Source organism: Camelus dromedarius, chromosome 3, assembly GCF_036321535.1.
Source record: "Camelus dromedarius isolate mCamDro1 chromosome 3, mCamDro1.pat, whole genome shotgun sequence".
In the NCBI taxonomy this organism is placed as follows: domain Eukaryota; kingdom Metazoa; phylum Chordata; class Mammalia; order Artiodactyla; family Camelidae; genus Camelus; species Camelus dromedarius.
The window spans coordinates 96,666,942-96,693,280 of record NC_087438.1 but is presented as its reverse complement, the minus strand read 5'-3'; the positions used below and the strand labels follow the sequence as shown (position 1 = coordinate 96,693,280).

General features: G+C 39.3%; 1 protein-coding gene across 1 annotated transcript; it reads left to right on the top strand.

Annotated features, from left to right (window-relative positions):
• The first annotated feature begins 310 nt into the window (after positions 1 to 310).
• On the top strand, positions 311 to 25,761 carry ETF1 (eukaryotic translation termination factor 1). Its single transcript, XM_010982060.3, has 11 exons — positions 311 to 466; positions 628 to 731; positions 16,850 to 17,025; positions 17,421 to 17,560; positions 19,585 to 19,723; positions 20,028 to 20,218; positions 21,071 to 21,200; positions 21,753 to 21,908; positions 22,199 to 22,263; positions 23,019 to 23,166; positions 23,452 to 25,761. The coding sequence occupies exons 1-11, from the start codon at positions 362 to 364 to the stop codon at positions 23,532 to 23,534; spliced, it is 1,437 nt and encodes a 478-aa protein (XP_010980362.2). The 5' UTR covers positions 311 to 361; the 3' UTR covers positions 23,535 to 25,761.
• Positions 25,762 to 26,339: the final 578 nt, after the last annotated feature.

Below are 26,339 nucleotides of genomic sequence, written 5' to 3'. Positions count from 1 at the left end.
GACGATGACCTAAACCCCTCGCCCTTTAAGAAACACCCCCCCGTTCCAGCCAGACTGGGGTCTAAGTAAATCCTCGCGAGAGCCACCTGCTTCCGCTCGCTTCCTGCTCTCGGCTTGCCGGACCGGAAGAAATGAGGTACTTCCCTGCCCCCGGCTTCTACCTCACAAGGCAGCGCGGCCCCAGCTGCGGCCAATCGGCGGGCTCATTGTAGGCCACGGAGCAGAGAGCCAATGGAAAGTCACGGTGCGCGCAGAGCTTCCCCTCTTCCTCATAGGCCCCCTCCCTTCCGCCCGCCGACTTCCACTCAGCCCCTGGCGGAGGAAGTGATGTCACAGGCCCCATGTGAGCGGATTGCAACACATGCAGCTGCCTGGAGAGAGGGAGCCGGTGTCCTACGTCAGAGCCGCCGCCGCGGAGCCGCCGCCGGGGAGGAGCAGCCGCTGCCGCCCAGGACTGGGCCCTTCGGTAAGCTAGCGGGACGGAAAAGCCAGCGACCACCGCGGCAGGCCGCGCGGGGCGGGGAGAGGAGGGACTCTCGGGGGTGGCAAGGAAGGGGGCCTCTCTGCCCCAGCGGCGGCGCTAACTCTGTGGTCTTGGTGTCTCCGGGCCCCGCCGGGCCGCTCTAGGGAGGAGGAGGCGAGAAGATGGCGGACGACCCCAGTGCTGCCGACAGGAACGTGGAGATCTGGAAGATCAAGAAGCTCATTAAGAGCTTGGAGGCGGCCCGTGGGTGAGCGCCGCGTCTGGGCCCCCCCGTGCCCTCTTGGTTCCCGGACCCCTCAGGATGGCCGCCCCCGCGCCGCATGGCCGGATGAGGAGAACCAGTCACTAGCCAACTCCCGCCTTCTGGACCTCTGGGTAGTACCCCCGTCCCAGCGGCGAGGGTCTACGCGGTTGGCCCAAGAAGGGGTACTTCCCCCTCTTTGGGGTAAGGGGCCCCGCTCCCGGGGCTCTGACCACTCGGACCTCTTGTGGTAGGCCACTGCTACTTTTGTACCCTTCCCAGGCGCTTGAATCCAGCTCCTCCTTTGAGCTCCAGGTGCTGCCACCCGACCCGGCTGCTATTGGGGGAAAAGGGTCCGGCCTTCCTTTCCGATCGCCCTTCCCTGATTTCCTCTCTTCCCCTCCCTTCATGTTCCTCAGCCAAGCCTCGTTAAAATGGCCTCCCCCTCCCGGGCTTCTGAGACCCTGGTGGGTGAAGTTTGGATGGGGCAGGAAGGAGAGGTGATCAGGGGAAACCTTTTTCTGACTTCCTCTGATTTCTCTGGGTCTTAGAACTCTCCCAAGATGACTTCCACCAAGTCCTCTAATTACCCTGGAGCTTCCTGGTTTTAGCTGTTACAGGACCCACCTATAAAGTGAAAATGCCCACGTGTGCAGGGTGGGGGAGTAGGGGAGGTTTTGCTTGGCAGATCTATATCTGTATATCCAGGAGAAATCCGGGTTATGGGGCCGTTGATATGAACTGTAACAACAGGGTCCGTTTTAACCTCTCTTTGGAATTTCTAGGGATAGAAGTGCCTGGTGTACTAATGCTTGTTGAAATTCAGAACTGAGTTAGGTGGGCTTTAAAACTGCTTGTGTGAATTTTGATAAGCTATTAGGTGTGTCCACTGTGGAAAGGGTAGGCTAGATTAAAACTGACTTTATATGCTCTCTTTAAATAAAAAAAAAAAGTTACTCTTTTGGGGAAGATGCGTCAGCGATATTCCTGTTTTCTCGCTTTATGACTTTATTTTGTTCTTTTCCCAGTCAAACTTTTTACTCACAGGAAGTGGCAAAAAAAAAAAAGTATTTGGAACATTACATATTTGTATGTCTGAGCATTTTTAGAATAACAGAGTGGCCTGTCCCAGGCCATGTTGAAAGTTGTTTTCAGCAGAGGAATTGGACATTCTGGTTTCCAGCCCAGGTTTTTCCTTGATTGGTGCATTTGCTATAATAGGATTAATCAAACTCATAACCGTTACTACTTTATGAAATAAGGTATGCTTAGTTCCATTGAAGGCCCAGGGCTAACAGACTGGTTTTACCATTGTGTTTTGTTCTTAATTAGTGACCTTTCTGCTTGGGATGAAACTTCTGAAAGTTTGGTCCTCTTCAGTCCCTTGGGCTTTTGCTCACTCTTTCTCTAATGTGAATTGAAGGTAGCAGCTTATTTTTCATTCCTTAGGTTTGTTTTTCTTTGAATTTAAAAATAGAATATTCAGGCCTAGTTAATAATCTTACAGGAACTTGAACACAGATGATTCCATGCCACTTGGTAATAATTATTCTCCAACTATGAGAATACTGTACAGGAGGGGTAATATAGGTCATGACCCATTATGATGCACTACCAGGAATTAGCCAGGTTCTTTTGTTTCACTAGTATCTTCTGTTGTTGTTTGAATCCTTCAACTGAGTATTGCTTTTATAGATTGCTGTTGTTTAAAGTTGGATGTGACCTTTAGATTTGTTTTCTTGTTACTTAAATTTCAAGGAAGATTCACACATTAGAATTTGAGTATATTATAGTCTCTGAAGAAGTCTAAAATGTGAATTCAAACTGTAATTTACTTCTTGTCGGAGTGAAATAACATTGAAGATAACACTGCTTAATAAGGAACAACATTCCTTTCTGCTGCTTGATGAAGGAAGCTCATTCTTAAATTTGCTCCTAGCCGTGTTACCTAGCCACTTTAAACTTTTAATCTCCTCCTTTAAAGCTTTGAAAGGCTTTATTCCTTTGTTTAGCGAAGTTCAGTAAAGTTTGAAGCATGCTAAAAATGAGGTTCTTATACACAACTTTTCTTCCAAGTGATAGTTAGCTTGAACGTTTTAGACAAGATTAAGTTGTCTAAAATAGCTGGGGAGCAGTCTTCCTCTAAGCATTGTGGTTAATAATCATGTCCTACTTTGCCTACTTGGCTTTTATTCATGATTTGGTTGCATCTTGAGCCCATGAAAATTTTAAATCTTGGCCATCTCTAGGTATCAGTAAGGGAGTCAATTTTATTCTGCTTGACTCAGAAGTTTCCCAGTACATACCAATTTGGTTTTGGGAATAGCAAGATTGTATTTTCATAACTGAGTTGTATTAAAGTCAGACTTACTAGATTATCATAGTGTACAGTGAGAAATGTTTTTCCTTCTTTATCTAATGATAAAATATTTTTAGGAGAAATGTGATGGACTTTAAGCACAAACTGGATGGCAAAATGAATCTGTGCCAGTGTTTAAGGGGCAAGTTGTGGAGAAAACAGGTTATGTTCAAGCATGGTTATTAGCACTAGATAGCAAAACTTAGTATAGATTAATAGAATGGTTTTGGAAATGAAGATCTCCACATATGTCCCTCTTCCTCCCCTCCAGCAATTCTAGGAATGGGAGTCAGATTGTTTTTTGTTTTTAAACACTAACTCTTAAGTACGTTGGGATATAAGTAATTTTGGAATGGAGATAGTCAGTATGTAATTACCTCTTAATATACAACCCCAATGTAATATAGCTTTAAAGGGGAACCACTTGCAAAATGGACTCACTGATTAAGTACATCTGTACAGAGTGAAGTTTCTAAGCACAATAATATACCGAGCACTTAGTATGTTATATAGACTCTTTGGTAAGCAGTATGTTATTTCACTTAATCCTCCCAAGAAGTATTGCCACCATTTGGTAGAAAAGGCAAACTGAGGTTGAGAAATTAAATATCTTGCTTTCTGAAATGTCACAGAGCTGGAATGTAGCAAAGCCCAGGATTTGAACCAGTGTGCCAAACTGTGCGATGGATATATTTTATGTTTAAAAAAAAAATACAAGGCTGGATTTACTCAAATTATAATCTGAGCTATAACAGACTGTTTCATGTTATCATGTCTATGGAAGACCATTTATAGGAGCTTAATGGATAAAATGGGGAACTTGCTAGGAGTCTTTTTGTAGCCAGCATCATACTTAATTTTCTGAGTTGAAAGGAATGTTACACATATAATTTGAATTTAAGTTGGGTGGGACATACACAGTAGCTTCATATAAGCCTAGTGGAATGTTAGTTTCTGTGTATACTAGTAAAATAACCAGCTAATACCAGCTGTGTATAAGTCCCACTTTTAAAGCTTAGTGGTAGTTCTTCCTGGTTTATGATTGCTTCTGGTATATCCTCCACAGTTGGCTTAATGAGAACAAATGTGTACATAAGCCAAAACTAGAACTAGGGCCATGTAAATAGAAACCATGGTTGTGGGTATCTTGAATAAGGGACTAAATCAGGTGAACATACATAGGAAAAAAGGGGGGAAATTTAGGTTATTTTTTCCTAATGTTTTCTGAGCCAGCAAGAGGTAGTCCCAGAAATAGTGTTGGAAGCTTTATAGTTTTCAGTTAATAAAATCATAACCAAAGCCTGTTGTAACCAAGGACAGTGGTGAATGTGACCAAGGAACAGACAAGGTTAATTTGGGCTAAGTTGTATCTGTGGGTATTAGAATATCTTTTCACTTATCTTCAGCAGGGAATCCTGCAAATTTCAGATACAGTGAGGGCTTAGATACCCATGTTTGCCGATCAGTGCAGTTTATAATAAGCTTCATGAGTGTTCTGTGGAATTTAGGCATCCTTAAATTAAAAAAAAAAAACTTATAGATACCTTGACTTTGAAGGAAGTAAAAAATTACCTGGCTATATACATGAGTATCTTTCCTGTCCCCATATATAATTGGGGTGGTAGGTGCTATTTTTCTCCTCTACTCTGAGTAGTTCTGTTACAAGATTTGTGGGGTTTTTCCCCACACCAGGCAGTACTCCAAATTCTTAGTGGACACTAGCTGTCCTGCAGTTTAATTAAATTCTGATACTACCTGGAGGTAATGGTAGATCCCACAAGGTAAAGAAAGGGCTCAGTCCCACAGGACTGCCCCCAAATGTGATGCCAGTGCAAATTCAGGCCTCCCCTACTTGTCAGACAAGCTATAAATTGGGAGTTCCAGTGACTCCCTCCTTGGGTTTGATAATTTGTTAGAATGGCCCAAAGAACTTGGGGGAACTATTTATGTTTACTGATTTATTACAAAGGATATTATAAAGGATACAAACAGCCAGATGAAATGGTACATAGGGCAAGGTCCAAAAAGGTCCAAGTGCAGAAGCTTCTGTCCCTGTGGAACTGGGGTATGCTACCTGGGTTTACTAGTCCAGAAGTTCATTAAATCTTGTTCAAGAGTTTTTTAAGAGCTTAATCTGCAATTTCCCCTTCCCAAAAATCTGTGGATGGAGCTGAAAGTTGAACCCTTGAATAGCTTGATCTTTCTGATGACTAGCCCCATCTTGAGTCTAAGAGCCCCACCCTAGGTCACTCCATTGGCATAAACTCAAGTGTGCTCCTAGGGGACTCCCTGGGAATAACCAAAACACTCCCATCTCAGAAAGTTCTAAGGGTTTTAGAATCTTTGCTAAAAGCTGGGGACAAAGACCAAAATCTCCATAAAATTCTTCACATGTTGAGTTAGAAGTTAGTAATTTTATGAGGTCATTGAATAGGTTTAAAATCTAAAAGACAAGTAATATAGACAGATTGTTTATATGACTTGAATAAATTATAAAGTATGTAAAATGTATTTGGGTACTTTCCCCAAGTGAAAATTGTTGATTAGCAGAACATTCACCTAACTGACACTTGGAATGTTCTCAAAATGATGAGTTTCTGATACATTTATTTTTACTTTAGTTCTCCATATCCTTAAAGGGCTGGCTATATAACTAAAGTGATACTTGATAGTTTTTCAGTTTCCTGAGAGGGGATGATTATAGAACAAACAACTACAGAGGTCCTGGTAGCTTCTCACTAAGTGGTCAAAATACAGATGCTCCCTACAGGTCTAAGCCATAAGACGAGAGAAAAGAGAGGAAGAGGAGGAGATAAAGGTATATTTGACAGTGTGTAGTGGTGTTCCTCAGGCCACTCCAAGTGTCATAGGCTGCCTGCCCCAACTCAGAACTAGTTCTAAGTGCCATTGTATTCTGGCATGGTGTTGCGTGCACTGTGAACCTGATGAACAATTACTGTCTTTGAATTTCAACTCTTGACAGACTTCTCATTGTAATAGCAGATACACTTATCCTTCCAGGAAAGGAAGGTTTGCTCTGGACACATTCCTAGGTAAGCAAGAATACCTAACTAGAATACCATTTAAGGCAGAATGCAGTGTAGGTCCCCAGTCCTGTCTCGTGTCCCCCCCCCCCCCAACAATACGCCAGTTGGACCCTTTTAGCAGAGGGCCCTTTTTCTTTGGGCTTGGAGTTGAGGCTTTGCTCATAGTGGTCCCTAGTACTGGGAACATGTTCAGCTGTGAGAAAACTTACAATATCAGTTTTGCAGCAGGGCTGAATGGTTTTAGACCCTATTTAAGGAGTCAGAGGAGAAATAAGCCTCTTCTCTAGAATCACTGCTGGAACTCAGATGGAACTGTCCATCTGAGAACTTGGGCAGCAGAAATTTCTTCTGAATCCAGCCCTGTTCTCCAGGGGTCTCAGTAGGACCTTCTGGGATACACTGTGTAGGTGTCTCTTAATTCTTCAGCAGCCTGCTATTTTAGTGAAGGGGAGAAAGGATTTAGGGGAAGTTCAAGATTCTAACAGGTTGGAAATGATAAGGTTTCTCATTGGGGCAACTGTCCTGGGAGAACATGATGAAGTTCCCTCTGATAACAGCTTTATCTTATGCCACTGGACGCACTTTGAACCCTTGCTTACTGTCTGTTATAAATGAAAACGTCTTTTTCTGTTTCTGTTTTTCTCTTTTCAAACATTGTCTTTTTCTTTGACTCCAGGTGAATCAAGGTAAAGCATGATTATGCTTTTTTTCTCACCTCTTCCAAAACATTAAGCTTAAGAGCCATAATTTCATTATTATACTTGTGGTTACAAAGGGGAAAACAGACTTGATTCTTTTACATTGATAGATTGATCAAGCTTTCTGTGCTTTAATCAAGTTTTTCTTTCATCTACTTGATTTGTATGTAAATCTGTCTCAAAAGTGTTTACATGTTCACTTTGTCCCTTTTTTAAATTCTCCAAGTTGTTTTATATCTTTTTTAACATCAATTTTCAGACATGTAGCTTTCATCCAGTGTATTCTTTCTCTTTACTCCTGTCACCATCTTTCCCACCTAGTTCAGAGGACTTGACATTTTCAGATGCCTGACAGCTTCTTGTTATGCAGATAACTTGTGGGTACTGGGCCTGTACTCTTCTGTTTTCACATTTTCATTTGATCATTTAAGGTCTCCTTTAGAAGAATGATCCTTGTCAAAACAAAAGATTGTCTTTTTTTCTTGCCATGTCTGTGGCCTTCTGAATTAGATTTTTTTTTCTCCAAACCCACATCTAAGTATATGGAAAATGAAGCCCACAAATACATTTTTACTATTAACTAGTCAGTTTATAAGCTTCAAATACCTGCTGTAGGTTGGACATTTATACATTTGGTGGAGCAACGTGTAATGCATGAGAACATGGTCTGACAGAACCTTGGCATGGTAATATGAGCCATTTCCAGCCCCATATTAGTAAGTACAGAATAACACAGTACACGTTGAAGGGGGTATAGTGTAAGCAGATGATTTGGGTCTTGAATGAGGTGTTTGGCATTGTCAAAAACTGAAAGATTGTATAACTATGTGGGGAGATTTCCTAGGCAAGGCAGGTATTGTTAAAAAAAGTTACTTTGGGCATTAGTATCATTTGGCTGATACAGTATCTTTGATACAGTGGTGTAGTGGGTCTGTAACTCATCTGCAACTTTGAAATGGTAACTGAAATTCCTTATTGATTAAAAGCCAGTTAGCCTAAAATTAGGTTCAAAAGCTTTGTGTTGGGTGATATTTGGTGAGCTATTAGTGTATTGAAATAGTGCAGAGCATTTTCACACATATGCCTTGTTGGTAAAGTTGGTTTGAACAAGTTTAAGACAGTCCCAACACAAATTTGCCTTTCAACCTAAATAAACTGTGGTTTGCAATGAAAATGTACTGATCCCCAAACATTAATTCCTTAATACCTATGGATATTTTTAGCTTTCTATTGAAAAAAAGTTTTTTTGGTTTTTGGCTACCCCATTCTCTGGCATCTTCTGGCCTTCATGACTCTACTTAAGCAAGGAGGATCCTAAGGAAAGACAAGGCTAGGGGTTCATGGATGAAATGTATTTTAATCAAGTAATGAAACTAGTTTTGTGAAGATGGGTTGAATAAAATACATTTTGGCTGCTCACAGCAGCTCTGTGAGAAAAGCGATTACTGCCATTTCATGGATGAAGAAATTTTGAAGTAAAGAGAGATTAAGTAGCTTGCCGAGTATCTCAGGCTAACAAGGGGCACTATTAGATTCTGTTCCCACTTTTCTGATTCCAAAGCCTATGATCCTAACTATTATACCACATGGCTGTGCTCTTTGATTCGTATTTCTTTTGCTGAATAGAAAAATCTTGCATTCTCTTCTGCAAGGAAGATTCTTGTCCAGGGATATTTGCAATTTACTAGAGGGAGCAGGTGTGCTGAGACCCAGGAGCAAAGATGAAAGTGAACAGGCGTGCTGTTTGCAAATCTACCCTATGAAGAACTTGGGCACTAAACATGTTTGTTCTTAATGAGCATCATTGGTGAGAAAAATAACTTACTCTTAAATCCTTCCCCAGAAGCTCATTTGTATATTCGCAAGATTAACAGGAAGGCTATGGCTTTTGTTTTATTTGAAAAGTACTTGCACAGTGGCCAAAAAAGATAAGAAGTGGACTTTCTCAAATATAGGGTCCCGTGTAGAACACTGGTTGATAGTGACTCCCTAATGTTGGTTGTGATTGATATCTCCTGGCTTTGCATTGATGTGAGAATGCTAGAGAAATTTTCCAGCTTCTGCTGATCCCTGGTGGAATATTCCACTGGGTTGATTTTGTGAAGTGTTTTTGCTTGTTTGTTTTGAGTTTTGTTTTTAGTTTTCTTTTTATGACAAAGTAAATTCCTGTAATTGTAGAAAAAGTAATACTCCAGCAGATACATACATTTTTGTTTTGGATGGTTGAGTAATCCTAGTGCTTTTGAGGATAGAATACTAAAATGAGCCTTTTGTAAACTTTCTGCTGAAAAGTTTTGGAACATCTTGAGTTATTATATCCTCTAGGCTAGAGACTGCTTTAATGTCTCAGTGTGTTCAGATCTTGGTCCTTTTCCAGTCTGGTTATGGCATCTAACCATAAGGTCAGTCGCACAAAACCAGTTTCCAGTAACTTTGTCTAGTCTCTTTGAAGAGAAACAATCCTCCCTTAGTTTGGTATTCTACAAGCTCTTTATAAAAGGCAGCCCCATCTACCTCCTACTTGCATCATAAATAATGGGGGTGGGGATCAAGGCAGGGATGAACCAAATTAAAGGTGGCAAAAGAAGGGTTAGTTTTTTATGGTAAATGACTAATGGGATGGTTTGAGCTTTTTAGTGAAGCTAAAGCAGGGACAGTAAGTCATTTCAAGGCACATATTAAGTTCTTCGCGAAAGATTGGCAAACTTTGAATTGGTATTTAGTAGTTTAGAATAAATCACTGGTGTCTGAAGTTTTAGAGGAGAGTGAATTTCTGTATTTCTTTCTCCCTTGTGATAAATTACAAAACAAATTCTAGTGTTCCGGCCATATTGTTTTGAACTGTGTTTTTGGTTTGGTTCTTCTGTTAGATTTGGCAGGTCCTGTAATTCAGTAAAGGTGATCACCACCCACCGCAAAGTGAACTCATCTCTCTTTCTGGACTTACTCAGATTCAAATAAGACTTCAGTACCACCTACCAGTGCTGCTTCTGTTTCTTTTTTTTTTTCCCCCCCTAGCTGTGCTGGGCCCTTAATTCTTTGACTTCTACTATTAAGGTCAAGGGGATGGGGCACAAAGAGCCATCAAGTTTCATCTAGCTACCATTTAGTGAGCACATTCTGTTTGCTGTTTGCTGTCCATGCTAAGCATTTGACATATATTCTCTTATAGAATCCTCATGACCTTGTGAAATAAGTAGAAACAGGCCCAAATGGATTTATGTGTAACTTGCCCTAGGTTGTGCTGACAGGACATGAGTTCAGAGCTGTCTGAGTTGAAAACCTGTGCTCATAACCACCCTCTTAATACCTGTCCATATTAAACCTGTGTAAAACTCGCTTTAGTTTCAAATTAAAGTTTAGTTTTGTTCATTTGGTCAAAGAAGAAAAATGGAAAACCCATGGGAGGGTATAACTCAAGTGGTAGAGCGCATGCTTAGCATTCATGAGTTCCTGGGTTCAATCCCCAGTACCTCCTCTAAAAAAAAAAAGGCCTAGTACCCCCACCCACTTGCCCACAGTCACTACCACCCTCACTCTCCTTGTGTAAGAGCTACTGATTCAGAATAGAGGAAGGGGAGATCTTTTTTATCCAAACTTTTTTGTTTTATTTTTTAGAAAGTTTACCAAGGGTTCTGGGGCTCTTGTGCAAATTGGCCAGTGGACAAACTTATGAGAGTCACATTTTCTTCCTACCTATCTTTCTAAAGTGTTCTTGGAGCATGTTAATGATGATGAGCACTGGTGAGATCTTTATAGGTCAAAGAATGCCTAGATTTTCTTTTTGTTTGTCGTTCTTATGTCCGTCTGCTTCAGCAGGCATCTTGAATCAAAGGCTGGGACTCTGTGAGCCATAAAGTTACATACATATACACCCCACGGCCCAGGCTTTGTTCTGATTACCTTGAGTTTTCTTTAGAGACCTTTCAGTCTTGACAATTCAAACAACTTGATGTTTGCCTGTCCATAGTGTTTAGGGGCCATGAAACCTTGGATTGGATAATTAATTGGTAGTACTGCTGTAACCTCCCATTCTAGGGAGAGAAACTGTTCCTTTCACAATCTCCTTTGAGATTGGGGGAACAGAGTTGTCAGCTGTTTCTCTAAATTCTCTTACTTTTGTCTAGTTTTAGTTACTGTCCATATTTAGTCTACTTACAACTACTTCCTTCTGTCTCCCAGCTGTTTTATTTCTCAGAAGTTAGTCCTCTGGGTGGAAACACTGCTGAACTCTTCTTTGATAAGGGAAAGTACCCTAAAATGATGAGAACAAGAAGGAATCTGAGAACAGAGGCCCCTGGAAACCTTACAGGGCACGGTGTATGTTGTGTCTTGTTTTGCCCAGTTTTTACAACATGTGAATCATTGCTGTGTACTTCATAATTCACTGACTCTTAAATGAGGGGCTTTTGATTTTGGGAAAGGGATATAGTGACAAAGCAGGAGTGGGTGAAAACTTAAAATTAAAGACAGCCAGCAGCTCCTTTTGAGAGCTTTTATTTTTCATTCTACCATGAGGATTGTTCACTCTACTTTAAAATGAAATACTCAGCTTCCTTGGTTTTATTTTGGTGTTTACACAAACTGGTCTAGCAACTTTGATTGGCTTGCCTGGGGGGTAAATGAGTGTTTATTTTGTTTGGAAACTTCCCTGGAAAAACTTTAATCTGCTTGTATCAAACCCAACATACAAAACTTCAGAGATTATGATGTAGCCTTGAAAAGCCATCCATTTAATCCTTTTTTTCTCATCTCTAGTCAGGTGTCAGAAACTTAAGGTTTCCCCTAGACTGGGTGGGGAGAGGCACAAAGGTAAACTAGGGAAAGGTAAATTTTTTTTAACATGAGTCAAAATTCAAAATGAGTAAGAGGCCAAGACTAACTTTCAAGTAGTGTTTCAAATCTACAAGCTGGTGGAAATATACCAAAATTTTTTTGGCAGGTTATACTTTCAAACCATTTTTTTTAAGTGGATTCCTATAACAAGATTATGTTCTTAGGTGTCTACTACTTAGAGAACTATTTTGCTTTCTCTAGGATGTTACATGGATGTGAGTGTAAGATTGACCAACTCTGATGCCATACAGTAAAGTTGCTTAGTGAATGCTTATCTTCTTATCTGCAGTGGAAAGAAAATAGCTGCTTATCTTAAGGTCATTGCTTTGTCCTCCACATGATTATCTTGCTTTAAGGATTTCCTTTAGGCATTTTGGGTTCACTCAGTTTGTACCAACATCCTCTTTAGCCTCAAACTTTCCATCCTTTGGGGTTTGGTGCCTATTAGCTTCCTGAGTTCTGTGCCTTCACTCTTGGTATCTTTGGAGCCCCTTCTCGTTCCATTTCCTACTGATTTCCTCTTTACTAGTTCTGTCTCCTAGGAAACTACTCTGTAAATCAGAGCACATTAGCTTTTTAAAACTGAGCCCTTCTTTTGAGAAATAACTCTCTTGGTCCCTAAAGATTCCACATGCCCCAGGGTAGAGAAATAAGCTCTTTTGAGAATTGCTCATCTGAAAACAAATACAAGCCAGTAAAGCCCATGTTCTGACTTATCTTTTTCCCCATCTTGTATATTTTCATACAGGTGGCACCTACAATCTAGAACATGTTTGAAGTTAAATTTACTTGCCCAGTTTTTCCAGCTCCTCCCAGAGCAAACTCCTTTTCTCCTCCATGGTCTCTGGGATTTGACAGAACTCCAGAAAGAATTATCAAAAACATTTTTGGAAATTCCTCTTCAGAAGCCTAGTAAAATAAATATTGGAAGTAAAGCAGTTTGTTATATTTGATTGTCTGAAAGTAGGATCCAAAGAACACTCACTGACTGTGAAGAACACTTTTCTTTTTTTGTAATCAAAGATACCAGTTTGTTTCATTTGGGAATTCTTTTTACCATCTCCTTCAGAAACTGAAACTTGGCCATAGGTAGAATTGCATGTGTGTCTGATTTTTTATTTCTAGGCACCTTGCCTTGGTTTTCAAAAGTTCCTTTTAGGTGGTTATGCTTTAAAAATTAAAATGAAAAGTATTTTAGAGTGCAGTATATCTGACTTAGTGTAAGTATGTATGCACATGAGCAAGGGATTGTTCTGAATCACTCTGCTTTATCAGTACTGTTTTGAAATTTTAGCTGACTTAAATGGGACTATATATACATTTATATAGATTAAGAAATAACTATGGGTTAGGTATGGTGTTTGCATACACTTTATCTTATATGAAGTGTATCTTGAAAGCAGCCTTTTTGTAATGATCATTTTGCTTGTGCTTGTGGTGACAACATAATTGTGCTTGATTCTCTGGTTTGCCTAGAATATTTGCTCCCCTTTCCAAGGGGTGGCAGCAGAGCACACACCATACTTTACCATGTACTGTCATTACTCAACTTGTAGTACATTGGGGAAGGTATCACAAAGGTTGTGAACCAGCCTTCTAGGTTTTGAGTAGAAACGTCAACGGAAACAGTGCTGGTTTTCGAGGCAGAACATTAGCTGACAAACTAAGAGTAACTGTTTTGAGAGTGGAAGGGCTCAGTAGTCAGTTTGTCTGCTTATAAATTTTGCTAGCTAAGGGACCTATGGAATTTACCACTAGGAGAAAACTTTTAGAGGGCAGGGTCTCTTGTAAATGAGGTCCCTTTCCAATGCTAGTACCAAGGTGCACATTTGTGAAGTTCATTTTCCTCTATAAAGATATATTTCCAGGCATTTTCAGATTTCAAACATCTGTAGTTACAAAGCTAATATAGGGGTTTTCTCAACTTTTTGATATTGTTCCCCAAACTGTGCCTCTTCCGTTCTTATAAGTCACTTGGCACATAAGCCCATTTGACTTGACACTGTATCCATCTTTTTCTTCTTGACAGCTTCCACTGGACGGTGGACATGTGAAATTACTATGCAAGCTCAGTGATTAGGGGAAAGTTTAAATGCTTCTGGCAGTCTTCCCAGTTTATCTAAAGCCCTCACTCATTTCATTATGGCACTAATACTTGTAATGATTAAAATTGTCACAGCCTTTAAGGGCATCATGATCTATAAGAATCTCAGGAAGTAACTCTCCTGCAGACTCAGCTATCAAGAAGAAACAGTTTGTAAAATAGTATACTTCTTAACATGCTTTGGCTCGTATCAGATCAGTTCTTACCTTCAAAATGTAAAGTGGCTCAATTTATGATGGTAGATATTATAAGAAAGCCATTAGACCTGGTCAGGGCCGATTTGAGGCTTTCGGTATCCCGTGTATATATGTGTTACACATTTGATTGTGTTCGTAATGCTACTTGTTCTCTATAAAATTGCTAATTTAGTTTTTTAAACATTAAATTATTAAGTTTTATTACTGAATTTATTGTTAATTTAGTAAACTCATATTAGCATTTCTCAGGAAAACTTTGATTTTTTCTTAAGCTGTCAAGAGACCTTAAAAGGAGTACTGATTTTTATGTAGATACTTAAGTAACAGCTTTGAGATATAATTTATATATTGTAAATGTTACTCCTTTTTTCTAGGGGGCGGTAATTAGGTTTATTTATTTTTTAGAGGCCGTACTAGGGACTGAACCCAGGACCTCATGCATGCTAAACATGTGCTCTACCACTTGAGCTACACCCTCCACACCCTTTTACTCCCTTTTTTAAGTGTACAATTCACTGTTTTTTTCATAGTTCTGTAATCTAATTTTTAAACATTTTCTTTAACCCCAAAAGAAACCCTCATTCTGGTTACTCAGTCCCATCCCCCATACCTCCTTGGCAGTCACTCTCCTTTCTCTGTCTCTGGGTTGCCTGTTCTGGACATTACATATAAGTGGAACTATACAATGTGTGATCTTTTGTTACTACTTTTAACTGGTACAATGTAAATAATGTACCAACTCTATTCCTTTTTATTGCTGAGTAATATTCCATTGTATGGATAATACCACATTTTGTTTATCCATTCATCAGTGGACATAGGGTTTTTTCTACTTCTTTACTGTTATGAATAATGCCTCAGTGAACACCAGTTTTTGTGTGTACACATGTTTTCATTTCTCTTGAACATATACCTGCGAGTGGAATGGCTGGGTCATACAGTACCTCTGTTTAACCTGAGGAACTGCCAGGCTGTTTTCCAAAGTATTGTACCATTTTACATTCTCAGCATTGAATAAGGGATTCAGTTTCTCCGCATCCTGTATCTTGGAGAAATGTCTATGCAAGTCCACTTGATCTAGATAATCTAATATTTCAAACAGTAAAATTGAGAATTCACTGAATTTGCATTTCCTAAACTAAGAAGAGAGTCAGAGATGAGAAAAGCACCTTAGGGAATTCAGTGAAAGGAACCACCTAGAATGAACTCACCAGATGATTCTACTGTGCAGCTACAATTGAGAACTGCTGTTTTAAGAGAAATATGTTTTAAAATTTTTTAAACATATCAGTAGATGAACTATTTCATAGGTGTGTTTTGTTTTCTTTTTTCTTTCTTTTTTTGTGGCAAAATATAACATAAAATTTACCATCTTAACCATTTTTAGGGTATGGTTTAGTAGTGTTGAGTACATTCGCATTATAATCATTCATCCATTGGTGGACATTTGACTGTTTTGATTGATATAATTGTTGCTGCTATGAGCATTAGTACACAAGTATCTAATGGTTCTCAGCTTTCACTCTTGGGTATATATCCAGAATGGAATTGCTAGATCCATTGCTATATGGTAATTCTATGTTTACTTACTTGGGGAACTGCCATGCTGTTATCCATAATGACTATACCATCTAACATCATCACCAGCGGTACATATGGGTTCCATTATCTCTGCATCCTTGCCAACACTTTTTTTTTTTTTTAATAGTGGCCATCTTACTGGGTATGAAGTGGTTTTGTGTTTTGATTTGCATTACCCTAATTATAAGTGATGAATTGGTATATTCTGGTAATGTAGTTTTTACATTTGCTTCAGGTAGAACTAAGAATATTGAAATGAAGTATTTCTTAACTGGTGATGCTAAAAGATCTTGAGAATGTAGGTAAAAAAGATGTGGCTGGCATCAGTACTGAGGTTAGAGAGAGGTTGGTGGCTGCTCAGAAGGGACCTCCCATGTGACAAGGCCTTGGTGGCATCTTCCATAGTTCAGACTTTGGACCTGGTTTTTAGTTGTAGAAAACTTAAATTTGCTTGGGTACCTAGAGTTGATCAGACTCTCAGTGCATTGCTCTTTTTAAATGAAACTTAGAAGCGATTAATATATAAAATACATTTAGAGATAAATTATTTAGGGTGTGAGTGTGAAAGACAGATATGCAGAGATTTCCTAACTGGATATTTGTGTGGCTCCCAGGCTCTCATTTCCCGTTATTAGGGTACTTAGGATACTAAATTAATGAATATACATTTACATGGTGTGTCTGGAATTTTAAAAAGGAAGAACAAGATACTAAATTGGTACTTCATCTGGACTTGGAAAGACTTGTTGCATTGCCCTGTGATGGCATCACCCTCTGAAGAACCACTAGATTGATTCCAAGCCTTTGCTGTGGACTTATGGTCAAATTCCAGCCTGTTGTCACACCCTTACCAAAGCTTCTCTGTTTGTCCTTGGAGGATGAGGTGTTTGCCACCCACCCCATAAAGTGCCTTATTTCTTTTGGGTGGGGGCAGGTAATTAGGTTTATTTACTTGATTATGTTTAGAGGGAGTACTGGGGATTGAACCCAGGACCTCCTGCATGCTAAGCATGCACTCTACCACTTGAGCTATATCCTCCCCACTAAAGTGCCTCATTTCTTTACTTACTACATAGCTAATATTCAAATTGTTGAGCACCTACCATATTCTGAACACTAGTCCTAGTTTTGGTACACTTTGATTACACTATTATAGCTTCTACTTTCACCCACTTTGAGAGTGGTTTATATCTACTATTTTAGGGGTATCTCACTCTTAACACCCTTTACTAATGATAAGCATGAAATAAGCTCTTTACTAATGTAGTACTTGAACTGCTAATGTTATTCTTTCTTCCATAGCAATGGCACAAGCATGATATCATTGATCATTCCTCCCAAAGACCAGATTTCGCGAGTGGCAAAAATGTTAGCAGATGAGTTTGGAACTGCATCTAACATAAAGTCACGAGTAAACCGCCTTTCAGTCCTGGGAGCCATTACATCTGTACAACAGAGACTCAAACTTTATAACAAAGGTAATCTGAAGCTTGATCATATGCTTCCTCTACTTTGTTTGTCTTGGTTGTATTTTCCACTTTGATGCTGCCATGATACTTTTGGTCACTTGTGTTTTCTCCACCCAGTCCCTTTGGCCTTGGAAAATTTAGACTTTTTTTTTTTTTTTTTTTTTTGAAAGTTAAGTAGTAGTTACTGTTCTTAAAAGAGTAAATCTTCCCTTTTAAAACATCTCAAGAAGTTGTTTTCAAATTAAGGAGAGAATTCTGCCTGAGAGATTTACAGATATTTGTGCTTTATTTAAATTATGATTTAAAGGGGCAGGGATGATAGACTGTGGGAACATAACATGTCTTATTAATTGAGGAAAATTAGGTGTGGATATAAGTAGAGAAATTGTTTGTGTTCTTTGCAGTACCTCCAAATGGCCTGGTTGTTTACTGTGGTACAATTGTAACAGAAGAAGGAAAGGAAAAAAAAGTCAACATTGACTTTGAACCTTTCAAACCAATTAATACATCATTGTATTTGTGTGACAACAAATTCCATACAGAGGTAAGTTCAAGCATAGGATACTTTCATGACCCCAGAAGAAAACCCTATATGTTTTCATTGGATGAGGTGTGGGGGGTATACTTAGGAGTGCAATTTCTGGGTCATATGATAACAATGTTTAACCATTTCAGGAATTGCCAGACTGTTTCCTAAATAATTGTACCATTTTATAAAGTGGGCTATTTTCAAAAATAAAAGTTTACTTTTTTTGTGACACTGAATGATACCGTTCAGCATGTTTGAGGAAAGTGCTAAGCTGGGTTTGAAGAACTAGTTACAAGCAAAAAAATAATTGGCTACCTGATCTCTATTTCTCCCTATATATCCATGATACTTGCCTGTATTTCTTGCACTCTTAGTTTCAGCTCACAGATTGTAAAATCTTCACTAGCAGGACTGTAAGAGCTTTTTTTCCCCCATGAAACTTTTGAGTGACAGAACTGCCATAATATGATTAACATTAAGGGTGGAAAGGAAACCTCATTAGAGTGACCTAAATCAGTCAACAGTAGAACAATCAGGAATTCACAGCTGGCTCCTAGTTCAGTCTCTTGCCTTTCATCGACCTAGGGGAGAACCTCTACAGTGGAATTAGAACTGACATTTGTCGACACAGTTTACAATGGATGATTTTGCTAACTTGACAGGAAGTTCAGCTCCAGCTGGATCTTGATCGGTTGCATAGCTGGTAGAGACTGATTTTCTCTTGGCTGTCACAGCCTCCTTCTGGCAAAAGCTTCATTGGGGAGGCTCTTTGCCACCCTCTCCCACTTATCTATAGCTGATTTGATGAAAGCAGATTTGAATCTTGTTGATTTAAGTAGTACCTGGTACTCGTGTTACCTAGTTTTAGTTTACTTATTAAGTTAGCTTCATTGGTTTTTCTAAACCTTAACTCCTATTCCAAGGTACCATTTCATCTTGCTAGCTTTATTTTGGCTTTAACTGGTTACAAATGTGGCATACTGAACAACACAATTTATGTCCTATTTAATCAGGATATTTATACATTCTTATGAGGGATAAGTCTATTCCCTACGCGTGGGCATGTTGAAATGTAAATTAATCAAGCTACCTAACAGGTTATCACGATAAGGTAAAATTTTTAACAGGGGCAGTATTCATGTCTTAATGCCAATTATTAAGCATGGTTTGGTTTAAGAGTGATTCTTAATGATTAATCTGCTTTCTAGTCAATTCCTGAAGGAATTATTTTCTCCCTTAGTTAAAATGGAAAGGGTAATAATTTCTTGGTTCTTAAGAGGCTGCCGCCTAACAGTTAGTCACCTACCAAGTCTATAATATTTACACTGCATCATGGAAACTTGTGCCCATTTCTGTGGGTCCCAGGACTATTTTTTATTTGCTCTCTCAGGAAGCAGAAATACAGGGATATAATGCTAACCGAGAAGGAGCATTTTCCCCACCTTATAATACCTTTCAAAACTCAGTTTTATTGAGTTTTAGATCTTGATGTCATTAATGATGCTCAAGGCATAGTTAAATGAAACATTTCAAAACTGGAAGATCTTTTTATAAACCGTTCTGGGTTTTGTACTTGATGAGCACTCCCACTCTAGAATTGATTTACAAGATATTCTTACTTGCTGTAGTGAATACTGCCCTTTAATGCTAGGATTATTAATGGTAACAAAAAAAATCAGCTTTTGGAGGTTAGATTTTTTAATTTGAACGTTATGTTCTCTAGACCACTATCAGTCTAAAATCAAGGACCTCGGAATAATTTGAGCCCTGTAACTCTGTATTAGGTTTGTATTCTGTGTCCATGTCAGGTTGGTAGAAAGGTATATTGGTATTGTTGGTTTTCTCCTACATCATGTTCAGTTTTATTTATATGAGTTACATATTTATAGCTGAAGTCTATAAATTATTCCATGATGTGGTACTAGAGAAAAACCTTTCTATAAGTGGGTTGAGAGGGCTTGTATATATTCTTTCAGATTTTGTCTTGATCCTAGCAAAGCTCTGACATGTATTATGTGGTACCTGTGTTTGCTTTTCAGGCTCTTACAGCACTACTTTCAGACGATAGCAAGTTTGGTTTCATTGTAATAGATGGTAGTGGTGCACTTTTTGGCACGCTCCAAGGAAATACAAGAGAAGTCCTGCACAAATTCACTGTGGATCTCCCAAAGAAACATGGTAATCTAGAAAGAGAACATGAGCACCTTTGCTTTGTGTCTACCAATGAGGAAATAGTATATGGGGGAAAGTAAATCCAGATGATGGGAGAAGCATCATGAAATGACTTAGTGGTGCCTGTGGCTCTTTTGACTAGAGAATTAGTAGACACTCTCTAAAAATGAGTGATAGTGTTGAGGGAATAGTGATTTTCCTCTTTGTCCTTTCCTTGGGGAATAATAGCATGATTATGTAGTTTTTAATTAACAAGGCATCTCGTAGTTCTTAATAATTGCCTTTTCTCTCCCACTTTTTTGTGTCAAAGGTAGAGGAGGTCAGTCAGCCTTGCGCTTTGCCCGTTTAAGAATGGAAAAGCGACATAACTATGTTCGGAAAGTAGCTGAGACTGCTGTGCAGCTGTTTATTTCTGGGGACAAAGTGAATGTGGCTGGTCTCGTTTTAGCTGGATCAGCTGATTTTAAAACAGAACTAAGTCAATCCGATATGTTTGATCAGGTAAGTGAGAAGTAGGTGCTCCATTATATAAGTTTCTAGGTGGGAGTAGGTGAGTTGTCTGAGTATTGAGACATGCACATCTTTATTTTTTTTTTTACTTTTAAGTGTTAAATTCCTTGTTAAAAACCTAGCTCTGAGCTGGTAAAGTTCCATGTGTATCATTAGAAATATTAGGAAATATTTCCCCATCTCTTTCTGGGCTTTTTCTCTTTTGGAATACCCTTTTTTTTTTTTTTTAAGGATCTTGCTGGGCCCTATGTTAGCACCTGGTTTAGTGGGTTGCCATAATTAGCTTTAAAATGGAGTTTGACTTCAAAGAAACCCGGAGCTGGTTTTTCCTGTCTTTCTCTTACTTATTCCTGGAGGTAGTAATATAACAGTTGATTAAGTCTAAAGCATTTAATCCAGAAAGCTCTTTTGGTTTGTAACATAGGCTCAGCGTAACACATTCCCAAGGTGTTCCTCTGGAGGAGGGGTAGTAAGGAGCATTGTGGTAGAAGGCTCAACAGAGAAGCTGTATTTAAATTCTATCACCTTATATGGCAGGAGCCAGTAGTTCCTCCTTTCCTTCACAGGATACTTTTTTTGTGTGTTTAATGAGTTAGCCTTTTAAGGTCTAACAGAATGTGTAATATGGTTGTCCGGGGAAGTTTATTTTGGCACTGTTGCTCACTGAGACTTGCTCATGAATAGATTGGGCTCCTCCCATATTCTTCCTCTGTATACCTCTCTGGTCATATTGCTGAGTTTTGTATGCCATTAAGAGGTAATGGGTCTTGAAGTACTGATTATGTGGTGTTTTTTGTTGTTGTTATTTGTTTTTATGTTTTGTTTTGTTTTTTTAACTGTCAGAGGTTGCAATCAAAAGTTTTAAAATTAGTTGATATATCCTATGGTGGTGAGAATGGATTCAACCAAGCTATTGAGTTATCTACTGAAGTCCTCTCCAACGTGAAGTTCATTCAAGAGAAGAAATTAATAGGTATCAGTGAAATGCAATTTATTTACTTAATCTAAAATTTTTTTGTATGTATATATATATATATGTACATGATTGTATGTATGAAACAAGACACTGAAAAGGTAAAAGAGGAAGATTTAGCATCTTTATTAAAATATTTCTCAGTGGTATTATTTATAATCTTCCTTTAGTTGTTAGAGGTCTAATAAATGTGTTTGTTTTTACCCTTTGGCAATAGGAACCAAATTTCAGTCTTATTTCCCCATATTAATTATCCTTTGTAATAGAGTGATGAATGGAGAGCTCGAATTAAAGCTTAATGGGGGCATTGTTTGGCTTTGTTTTCCATTTAACACACACATTTCCAAGTGGTTGTGTATTTGGCCCAAATGTTAGCTCTTGAGAGTTACTTTCTGGAGCCTAAACTATTGGTATGATTTCTTGCTGACCTTTGGCACTTCTACTTATTCATTTTTAAGTTGACTTTTTTCTCTCTCTGAGTTTGTGTAAGAGGATCTATATCTACAAAAGAAACCTTAATATGTGTTCTTATTGACCTGTCCCTAACCACAGGGCGATACTTTGATGAAATCAGCCAGGACACGGGCAAGTACTGTTTTGGAGTTGAAGATACACTAAAGGCTTTAGAAATGGGAGCTGTAGAGATTCTAATAGTCTATGAAAATCTGGATATAATGAGATACGTTCTTCATTGCCAAGGCACAGAAGGTAGGAGAATTAGAAAATAAGATTATTATTTGTTACTGACTTATGTTTTCAAAAAGCCTGGGGTGGAGACATGGAAAAGGTGGCTGATATCTTTGGTGTTTCCTCATGATAGGAACAGTGTACCTGGTAGAGATTCATTCAGTGCATGTGACTAATGAGCTTATGAAAAGAAGGTTGATAGAATGAGTTCAAGATCCCTTTCATCTAACCTAACTCATCTCATGGGACTTAACACCTGTTTGTAGTATATGAGAACCAGGTTAACACATTTTTTTCCCCCAATACTACAGAGGAGAAAATTCTCTATCTAACTCCAGAACAAGAGAAGGATAAATCTCATTTTACAGACAAAGAGGTATGTGATTATTTACTTAGTTTGGTGATACATGCAAGGAAATATAAATCCATACCTTGGAACATTGGCCGTGTAAAGTAGTATCAGCCTTGGGAAACCAAACCTCATACTTGTTGGCTGTGGGAAGTACCAGAAAGTGATCAGCTCTTATCTGCCATATACTGATCTGATTCCAAGGAAGGTGGCCAGATCATGATTACTCTGGCTCCTTATTTTTAAAGTAATTAAACATGTTCATCCTTGAAGTAGCAAAGAGGAAGATTTATACCTTTCCTGTACTGTGAAATCTGTGCTGCTTTCTTCACTTACTTTTACCAACTCTTCTACTGAAGCAGCTTCTGTAGGTTTGGCCTAAATGCATCCCCACAGCTTACAGTGTCACCTGCGCAACACAGATCCCTTTAATTGGTAGCTTCCTCAAATCCTGAGTTAAAGGACTTTGGCTTTTACGAGGCTGCTCCAAAAAGCAGTTCTGTCTTGTCTCTTCTCAGCTGCTGAATGAGTGCTCCTAGAGACACTTTATAACTGCTAAGTGTAGGTTGGCATTCCATTACAGAGGCTAGAGCATGGGGAGGAATGTTGTTTGAAGTAATCAGAATTTCTGTGCTGTTGCAATTATGTCGCCAGAAATCAGAATTCACTTAGTTTCACACAAATACACATAATGAGAGGGGGAGAATGTTGGTGGGCAAGGGAGCAAGTGTCCCTGACTTGATGAACGCTAATTGTTATGTACCTCATGGCTGCCCCTGCAGACAGGACAAGAACATGAGCTGATTGAGAGCATGCCTCTGCTGGAATGGTTTGCTAACAACTATAAAAAATTTGGAGCTACTTTGGAAATTGTCACAGATAAGTCACAAGAAGGATCCCAGTTTGTGAAAGGATTTGGTGGAATTGGAGGTGAGTAGCAAATCAGAAAACTAAAAGCCAGGGTCTCAGGCCTCGTCCTTTCCTGACTATCCCAAAATAGTTACTTCAGGGGAGGTATGTTCATTATCCACTGAGGCAGGGGACTGAGGCAGCATATGGCTGCAGGTTCACTGGTTAGAACTTTTTTTTTTTTTTTTAAATCATCACCTTTGCTTTCTATAATCCTGCAAAATAAATCGGGCTTCTCTTCTTAGAGTCAACTCCCAACCACCCCTTTATGTGAACCACAGGTATTTACTTTTTTTGTTTCCCCAGGTATCTTGCGGTACCGAGTAGATTTCCAGGGAATGGAATACCAAGGAGGAGACGATGAATTTTTTGACCTTGATGACTACTAGGTAGTCGACATGGGTCCGGCAAAACGTGCCTCACCCTCCAGCATCCAACCCAAGGAGCATACCCGTGGTGGAATCCAAACAGATCCCTGCCTTACAATTGGAACATTTCCAGAACTTAATCCATGAGCATTGGATATTGAAAAGAAAACCGAAACAAAACCAGACCCAACCCTACACTTTGGTTTGTCATGGTGTCAGCGCAGCAGCCTACAACTAAGTTCCTAAATGCCACTTTGGACTAATTTAAGAGAATCCCAGTTTTTACTTTTACTCGATGGTGAAATTGGTTGCTCTTGTATTTTATGAAAAAAAAAAAAAAGATTTTTTTAACCTTCATACATAGAAGCAAAAATACTTTAACTGCTGTAAACCTTCAAAAGTTAATAGAAATGAGATCATACTGGTTTGTTTCTTATTTTGATTGGAGAAAAATTAAACTGCTGCATTTCGCAGTGACCCATTTACATGGCATTCTCAGCTTAGACTGCATAAGAAGAAATATATGTGGTGAAATGTTGGAACCATTTCTCTCTTGGTCTCTGTTTAATGTTGAAAGGGTGAGCTAATAGGAGGCAATTTCAACTTCACTCCCTCACACTACCCCTCCTCTCCAGACTGTCAGTTTCAAGAATGCAGATTGCACTGCAAAGTCAAACTGACACATGAAACATTTGGGCCAGTGCTCTTTCCTTCCATCTGTTTTGCAGGCGCATTTGCACCCGGGGTTTGGGAGCCCTTAGCATCAATTGCTTTGACAAAGGTTCCCATAATCTTAGCCTACTACAAACCAGTTTGGGATGGATATGTGGGGCTTCTGTGCTATTGCTGGGATTGGGAGAAATAAAACATGCAATTTAAGTGGAAGCAAAGAAATTTAAGGAATATTTTATTTTGCTTGGGTCTGTCCTTGGCAAAAGGGAGGTGGTCGTGTTTTCCTTGTGTTGGATGGCATGAGATTATGTGAATGTTTTGATTTATAAAAAATAGACTGCAAGGTTTTTCACAGAAACGACAGACATGTATGATTGCATGTAATTATAAACCCCTGACCTGGTGGGGTTGGATCATCTGTTTCAAATATGGGACTTAACAAGCACCTCTCATAGGAGAAATTACGGGAGGTGGGGTGGGAAGGGCAAGGGCGGGAAGGGATGGGAACACAGCTTCTGGCACCAAGGACTTAACTATGTTGGATCCAAAAGTGGGCTTGGAAACCTGAAGTTTATGCTTCACAGCTGGGCTGTAAATCGGACTTGACCCCAGCTGACATGCAAGGTCGTGGCGTGCCTGAGGTGGTGACAGTGAACAAAGTGTATAGGACGTGCCCAGTGTTAGCGATGGAAAAAAGTATACCAAATGGACTTTGAAGGACCAAAGGTTTTAAAAGTCAATTGGTATCACCCCCACACTGATAGGGAGTGGGGTGCATTTGGTTTTCAAATTGGGTACTTTAAACACTTCAGTGCCTGACTGCTGTTCTTCACTGACTTGACTCAGTCACTTGTAGCTTTATTGGTCTGAACCAGCTCCTTGTTCCCAGGTTGCAGACCTGCCTATCGTTCCAATAATCCTGTTTCACTTGAATGAAGGGAGTATGTCTTACATGTAAAGCTTCTGGTTCTCACACTGTACTCTGAGGTCCAAATGACTGTCTGTCGATGTATAACCTAATGTCTCAACCCCCAGTGAGAAAAGTCAATTCTTTGGTATTTACCAGTGCGGGTGGAGGGGGCTTCACCGCAACAGGCTTTTGCCTTGGGCTCTGCTGTTTGTTTGCAGAACACCCAAGAGCAAGCAAACATGCTCTCTTCACAGCAGTACCTTAGGGTTTTGCCATTGTAAATGGGTCTAATGTGATATGACAAGACCAGAGAAATTGGATGTAAATTTACATTTTTTGAATATGCTTGTTTCACATGATACATTTAGGGTATGCAGCTCCTTTTGTAGTTTTTATTTTTACTATTTAAGTTTGGAAATGATGCCAAATTTTTGTATTTCTTTAATCAATGTGTTCTTCAGTGATATATATTGCATTATATATTGATGTGTGTATCAATATATACTGATATGTATTACACTTACACATACAAACACATAAATAAGAGGGGGTGAAAACCGTAGCCTTTGCATTCTCTATAGCCTCTACAGAGAGATCCTAAGCAGCGAAATCTTGGTGTTGTGATGTACAGAAATGGAGAAGAGTATTAAACCATATTTAAGAATATACTTTGTGTGCTTGAGATTCTTTAGGACTGCTCCTGAGAAAGGTCTGAACTGTGGAGACAGTGTGAGCTCTCTAAGGCATGTGTTAGTTTCAGCTTAGTTACTAACTTTTCAGCCTTAGATTTAGTTGTTTTGTTCTACATTTGCCTATGAAAGGGTATATGGCAAAGGATATCTGAGGTCATGACCACAGCATTAATGCCTGAGGAAGGAGGTTCCAGATGCTGGGGCCAAACTAATTTTTATCTTACTCTACATGCATGCCAAAGGGAAGACTGCCTCCACCCACCCACCCCATTTTTAAAGGCATTTCAAGTATGTTATCCCACATAGTTTAACATTCCATGGAGGTCGATGGTGCTTCCCATTTTACAGATGATGAAACAGGCCAAAAGAGCTTAAGTAGCAGCTCTTTTAGTGGCGAAGCCAAATTTTACCCCAGGCTTAATTCCAAAGTTGATTCTCTTTATCTGGTTGCCTTTGAGTCAGTAGAATAGTCCAGATGGAAGAGCAGAAGCCTCCCGCTGATCCTGCATACCAGGCACTGGATAGGAGAGCAGTAACCTTGATAATCAAGAG

What these genes read in the sequence shown, in the direction of transcription:
- ETF1 (XM_010982060.3), top strand. Translation starts at nt 362, where the DNA reads ATGCAGCTGCCTGGAGAGAGGGAGCCGGTGTCCTACGTCAGAGCCGCC. An exon ending in GCCCAGGACTGGGCCCTTCG is followed by an intron (nt 467 to 627) that starts GTAAGCTAGCGG and finishes GGGCCGCTCTAG; the next exon opens with GGAGGAGGAGGCGAGAAGAT. An exon ending in ACAACAAATTCCATACAGAG is followed by an intron (nt 17,561 to 19,584) that starts GTAAGTTCAAGC and finishes TTTGCTTTTCAG; the next exon opens with GCTCTTACAGCACTACTTTC.